Below are 7,122 nucleotides of genomic sequence, written 5' to 3'. Positions count from 1 at the left end.
TGCTTTTGGGGATTTAAGGCACAGCAGTTTCTAAAGGCAGCACTTTCCAGGACTTTGCGCTAAAAGGAATGCTCACCTACTTGTTAGGCTGGATCAATGTGATGATTTTAGTCATCTTGGAGTGTCAGTCACTTTCACTTTACATTGTGTGTACTGTTTCTGTATAAGTACATATATATTTTTAAAAGACAGGTTAGCAAACTGTGGAGAGAGACTTCTAAATATAGCTGGGAAGGAAGGGGGAGACCAGAAGGAAAATCCTCAAATATTTATTGATTCAAGAGGACAGCCAGTCACAGATATTGCTTGATAATTTGTCTTTAGATGTGTTCCCTATTAACGAATTGCACAAAAACTTTGAAATCAAACTAATTAATTGCTTTCTAATGCCAGCCCATGTAAAGCTGAAAGATACATGGCAGTCTGTTTAATGTCGTTCACCTTTGGACAGTGTGTGTGCACAAATGTGTCTAGCTTGCAGCTACCTTCCAAAATCCTCTGGCCTGCCTTCCCAAATTCTCTGGCTTGCAGCCAGCTTCTGGCTCTTTGCAGGCCTTGAGGTGGAGGAGGGAGATGGGAGAAGGCTGGTGGCTGGAGGAATTGTTCTGCTGCCCTGCCATTCCCTTCTTGTGTGACTGGCAGCGCATCCGCCAGGTGACCCCGTGCGAGTGTCCCTTGTCATATGACGGATGCGTGTCCAGCCCCGAAACAGGAGCCTGCATTCTCCTCGGGTCACGGACAGGGAGCCACGTGCGTGCTCTGCCATGTGAGTGGAAACACACCAATCTCATCGCCAGTTTATAATTGTTTTCTGTCATTTGAATGGCATGAACTCATGAGGTGATGAAGTGGCGGCTAACTTTTTGGTAATGTGGTAGACAACATTTTGGTTATCTACTGGAGGAGGGTAGAAAGGAGGACCCAGGGCACAGCCTTTGAGTGCCTCTGTGAGAGTCCACTTGGCCCACCCTGACACAAAAATGAGGGAGTTGTGTCCTAAGTATGTTTGTTTATGGTGTGACTTGCGATCATAATATTAAGCCCTATAAACAACAAAAGTGCTATGATTTGTTATGATTAGCACTCTTGAATGCAGCACTTGCTTTGGGCTGAAAATTTACAACATTTTTGAAAAAGCCCATCTGCATAGTTTCAGCCTTCATTAAAGAAAATAGCCCCAAAGACTTAAAATGATGAAAAACTTGCAGTGTTGTCTTTTTATAGTCATGGAAGTAAGGAGAACCGCAAAATGTGTTAACAATGAAAAGCAAAGTAAATAACTCTTTTTCCTTGTAAAAGGAATGTAGATGAAAATGAAATTAAAATGGCTTTTCAGCTTTTGACTGTTGTATGAAATGGCAATTAAACTTTGAACTGAATGAGCCAGTTGAAGTGGACAGAGCTAGACTGTAGTGTGACTTCCCTTTTCTGTCAGTTTGTAACCTGTATTGACAGCAATTTGTGAGCGGATCGTATCCATCTGATCTTTCAGTTCAGCAGCTATTGTTAATTTCTGGAGGCAACTAACTTCTCTGGGGCATGGTTTGGACAAAGTTAAAATCATGAGCTTTAAGAAACAGTGACAAATATGGGTCTTCAAGCTATTGGGCAGTCTAACACACAAGCTTAAAAAAAGTTAAGAGGTGTTGAATAGATTTCCGAAGTTTATTTCTCTTTGAAATTTTAGGGTTTTCAGTGGAAATAGCTGAGTCTCTGCAATGTGTGATTAGTAATAAATAGCTGCTCAGTTTGTTGGAACAAAAAATTTATGGAAACAGATAACTGTTTGTTGTGTAGTGATTAGTAAAAGTGCTTTTCAATCAGAAATCTATTCAAAGATGTTTTCTTTTTGGAGTTTATCTTTTACTACTTTTTAAATGCCTCAATGGCCAACTGCTACTGAAGCGTGAAAGAAACGCATCTATGCTGAAGACTAGTGGCCTACACTTTGCTTTTCTGTATACCATTGAACTGGCAGAGGAGAGATCAAGTTTTGGATAATCCTGGAGAAGGAAGAGCAAATAAACTACTAGAATAGTGTTGAGAAATTTTGCTGCATCTGCCTGAAGTTCACTGTATGAGACTTGCATCTGTCATACTGAAGTCCTGGTTCTGTTCTTATTCTATGGTAAATCACTTTGAGGAATGTCAGAGAAATTGTGTGAACATACCCTTATGTTAAGCCAGTGATGAAACTCTAACAGCAGGGATTGCTTCTTCCATATTCTTCCACAGTGTGGAAATACAGGTAGTGAAGAGATTATCCTACTTCAGATAACTTTCTTGCTTCTTGTCCAGAGGAGTTTAGTGTAAGTTACTAATCTCATGTGCATCTGGCACATCCTGAATGGATTTACAATGCTAGATCAGAAGGTGGCTTGAGCAAGATACATAACATTCTGTGTAACTGTGAGTAGATAAGAAAATCTATGATACAGTAATGTGTAATCTTCCAAGTATATTGCCGCTTTAGCATCCTGTTGAAGATCATGTGTGTATCAGGTCTGTCTTCGTGTTTTGGCGTTGTGATGAATCAAGTTGTATGCTTTCTCTGGATGTACGGAATACTGTTACTTCCATGATGAGTACGGTGCATTCTGTTTGTGGCTACCTAAGCTCACAGAACTTGTTTTACAATCTCACAGGAGACGGAAGCCATCCCAGGGATGTATTCTCTGAAACTGCTGCTACTGTTTAGAAACAACAAACTCACCAGGAGCTTGTGCGTGGTCGCTCTCTTTCTGTTTTTCTCCTTTCACCCCTTTTCCATCTCATTACTTACTTTTACTGAGAAGACATGGAGCATGTACTTCAGCCCTGCACCTCCATGGTTGAAAATTCTGCATTATTTCTGCTTTTGAAGTCCAAACTTTTCCAGAAAAGAACAGATTGTGTCAACAGTGTAGTTAATCCTCAAGTTTTTGTGTCTACAGTGTAGATTACAAGAAGTGGTATTCTTTCTTCTGATAACACAATTAAGGGGTATGTCTGGCAAAGAAACCACGTTATCTCAACAGTTGTGTTTGAAAAAAGCTTTGAGTGTCAGTCAAAACCAGAGACAACTGAGTTCTCAGATTTTGAGCTTTTCCAAGAAGTAAAGAAGCTATTGAGTTTAAATGACAACTGCTAAGGGAAAGTTCTGATTAATTAGTGCCCAAAATTACTGTGCATGCATCACTCCTTATTTATAAATGTGACTAATTCCTCCAAGCTCTCACGTATTGCTGCCTGGGTAGACCTTTGGAGCTGCTATCTAATTTTTGAAATAAATATGTGAAAGTATGAAGGAACAAATATTTAATCAGCATGTCCCTCCCAGAGTGAAAGGTTGGTCTGTACAGGAAAATCCTGTTGGGTTTCATTGAGGGGAAAAACTGTTGGCGGTTTTGTTTTTTGCCCTCAGTAGTAAAATTATGGGGTCTTCTGACCTGAGGGTGGATGGTCAATGTCTTGAGGTCGCATGGATCCTTATTTGCCCACTTGATCGGAAATTACAATCGTTGGAATTTATGGAGATGTATAAATTTTCTCCGGGTTAGGACAAAATGTTTCCAGGGATGTTCGGTGTACAGCACAGAGGCTGTTGGGGGTGTGTCTGGAGGATTCATTAATACACATGTTAAGTGCCTTTCCTTCTGTCCTTTTAAAGAAGGAATGCCATAGAGCTGAGTGTGGGTCCCTACCCTTCAGGACTGCTTTGGAAAATATAGTGGGGAAGATTCTGTGTCTTATGGGAAGGGGGATCAATATCATTCTTTGGAACTCTAAAACACTTTACAAAATGAAGATTTTGCCACATTTTGTGACGACAGCAAGCCAATCTAAACATCTAAATAACGGTCTGGTAAATTATTTACAAAGAATGAAATCTTTGTAGTAGCTATGCTAGTGTTCTCAAAGAGTAACTTCTGACTTAATGTGTTTTCTTGCAGCCTGTAGTATAGAAGCGGGATATGCTTCTGTTGAACTTCTGTTTCGTAAAGAAAAAAGCAGTCAGTTAAGGCTTTCAGTTAGGAAATCTGCAGTAAATATTCATTTAATGTTGTTTTAAAATGTAAACTTTTGCATGCGAACATGAGTGTTACTTACGTATGCTTTCCCTTATTCACTGAAGAGTTATTATCCATACAGCTGAGAAATTTGAGTTAACAGGCAGGATTTTTTTAGTCATACTTCTATTTTTCAGTTTTCAGACTGATCATGTGTTGACTGGTAACTATAAGAAACTTTTACAGTTAACTTTGGCAATTATTTTTGTTAACCAAGAAAACATACTACTGGAGGAGTTACACTCTCCCAGATTCTCAGTCACTACATTTTTTTTATGTTATGAAATGGATATTTACTACATTACAAAGAACCATGGTAGCTTTTATGGCATGCTTTGATTCTACATGACTATATAAATGTGTCTTTTGGAGAAGAATAAAAAAATACAATGACGGTTAGGGCTTTAGTTTGTGATTCTACAAGTGCAGGTATACTTTAAGTACAAGCTTGGGCTTGACTCCTTCAGTATGGTTATTGTGTCTACCTGCATATTTGCACGATTAAGGCTTTGGATATGAACTTTTAGTCAAGTAGGGAGTTCAGGGACAATGTGAGAACACTTGAAAATACTGTAACCAGTAAGTGACCTGTATTAGTAGCTGAGTAGGAGTTGCTGCTAAAATAATGAATTACTCAACCATTTTTGTAGCTTGAACTTCTGGAATAACATGGTCGTAATACATGCATAAAGGCTATTTCCATGTTTTAGCTTTATCCCTTACTTTAGGTGATGGAAAGTAATTGTTACAGTACTGCAATTTATTAGGACTTACGTGGCATAATTAAGTGAGCAAGAATCAAATGTCACCATAGGATTTGCTGTGCTAAGCATAAGTAGATCAGAGAACAAATGTATCCCATTTAGGATCTGAAATGTCTGTTAACGACACTGTGTATAGGCCTGAAAATAATTTTCTTAGTTTCTTCACAATAGTATCAGGACAAACCTATTACAGCTGTATTTATCTTTTTATGAGGTGTACTTTTTTTTTTCTTCTTTATTTAGATGTTGACACATTTATTTCCCAAACACTAAAAGGAGAAAATCTATCCAAAAGAGCAAAAGATAAAAGGGAAGTTCTTCTTAAGAAGATAAAAGATGTTAAGGCAAGGTAAGTGAGCTTCATGGCTTTGATATGTTGTAAAGTCACTTACTGATAACTTAAATTTTTACAATCTTTTAATAACCATTAACAATATCAATGATTAAAAAATCTGTGTAGGTCCTGATTTTTGTGAAATAATCTGCATGAGTTCAAGTATTTATATCTTTCTCGAAGCTGCTAGACTTTAGTAAGAAATGGGAACGTAAGGATTTGTCCCATGTGAATTGCTGTAATATTATGAATCCTGATTGCAAGCTGGTTGGGAAGAGCTTGCCTTCACCTCTGCTTTGATAAGATTCATTAAAATACGAGAAATATAATGCATTGAAAATACGAATGAGCTTCCTGTCGCCATACTCTGGTGGTGTAAAGCAGCATAATTCAGTGCTGACTTTACTGTATATTCTGTTCTGTCTGTAACAGAAAATTGAAACATAACTGGAAACTATTTCTAGATCATAAGTTTGTTTCAGCAGTGTTAAAATAGTGAAGTACTGTGACATACCAAGCAGAGGGCTGTTTTTTTTGGGTTTTTTTTTTTTAATATCAGGTATGATTTGAGACTCTTTTCTACTGCGTTTTAATTTCAGTCAAACAATTCAGCTAAAGAGATTTGGCTGTAGTTTTATTTGTGCTACAAAATTTTCATTGCAAAATCTCTTTTCTTACAACTCTAATCAACTAGGATATAATTTGGTACTTGCTGTTTTTTTTCCCATTGTTGTTTTCAAAGTGTTTTTCTACTGATTACTCCGTTGGATATCTCCTAACCTTTACTTTGATGACATGCTCCTGTCTCTGTGGCAACTTGTTTACAATTTCAAAGAGAGCACAATCATCTGGCGAAGGCATCATTCTTTGTATCACACCAAGTGTGGGAAGACAGGAGATGTGTTCCAAAATCTTGTAATTGAAGATTTGTGTGCCTTTGATTTAGGCTGTAAAAGCTTAGGGAACTACTTTTCCCTGTGTGTGTGTTTTTTTTGTTTTTTGTGGTGTTTTGTGGTGTTTGGTGTTTTTTTTTTTTTTTTAAGGAACCAGGATTTTCTCTATCTTTTTTTGTGCTTTACCTTCTGGGTTATTGAGCTAACTGGGACTGTACAGATGATTTGCAGATACAGCACTACTGACTTTTTACTTCAGTCTTATGAGTCAACTATGTTTTTTTTGGATGGTGAAATACCAAAGGAGGGAACCTGCAGTTATGAGCACAGTTGACACTAAATCCTTTGCTATTCGCTTACATGACTCCATGATTTCACGTCTTATTTTAATTTCTAATTCCTTCTTCATCTCCTGTAATACTATTCACGGTTAACAGTGTTGTGCTTTTCATGCAGGCTACAAAATATATGCACTTTGTAGTCATCTTTGATTTTCACATCCTGCATATCGGGCTGTACCTATTAGTGCTACTTACTATGCAGGATTTCTTACAGCTGGCCTTTTATCGCTGTTTGCATTTCTCAGTTTCTTATTCCTAGACCCTTCCTTTCTCTCCTGGTCATTACTTGCAAACATCTCCTTACTGACTAGCCTGATACACACACTACTGCTTGTTGTCGATAAAGATGGTCTTGGCAGCTACATTTTATTTGCCAGTCATTTCTGGTAAAATCATCTTCTTTTCACATAAACTCCAGTCCATGCATGCTTCTTGAGATGCCATTTAAATAACTCTGTCCGATTACTTATCTTTACACATGAAACTGTATTCTAGGATTGTTTCTGAAATACCAAGATTTAGCTCTGAAAAAAGAGTACTTTTTCCCTTTGGGATGATAGATGATAGAGTTGGTTTTGGTTTTGAGGTTTTTTTAGGCATTAAATAAGTTGAGATCATCTTATTTGAAAACTATTTTTTTTTTTAATTTAGGCATGCATTAACTTTTTAATTTCTGATTATTAATACGTTTTCATTTTGATTTGATAATTTATTGCCACTAAAACTGCTATTTGTGGAATT

The 7,122-nt window shown here is 37.4% G+C and overlaps 1 protein-coding gene across 1 annotated transcript in view; it reads left to right on the top strand.

Annotated features, from left to right (window-relative positions):
* Positions 1–573: 573 nt before the first annotated feature.
* The window catches only part of SKAP2 (src kinase associated phosphoprotein 2), a gene marked incomplete at its 3' end in the record, with an annotated part of 107,207 nt that continues 100,658 nt past the window's right edge, over positions 574–7,122 (top strand). The window contains exons 1-2 of the mRNA XM_010292123.1: positions 574–766; positions 5,057–5,162. Coding sequence (XP_010290425.1) covers positions 574–766; positions 5,057–5,162 — 299 coding nt within the window. The remainder of the gene's footprint in view (positions 767–5,056; positions 5,163–7,122) is intronic.

The sequence above is a fragment of the Phaethon lepturus genome, unplaced genomic scaffold, assembly GCF_000687285.1.
Source record: "Phaethon lepturus isolate BGI_N335 unplaced genomic scaffold, ASM68728v1 scaffold4518, whole genome shotgun sequence".
In the NCBI taxonomy this organism is placed as follows: Eukaryota; Metazoa; Chordata; class Aves; order Phaethontiformes; family Phaethontidae; genus Phaethon; species Phaethon lepturus.
This window is presented reverse-complemented; position numbering and strand designations above follow the sequence as displayed.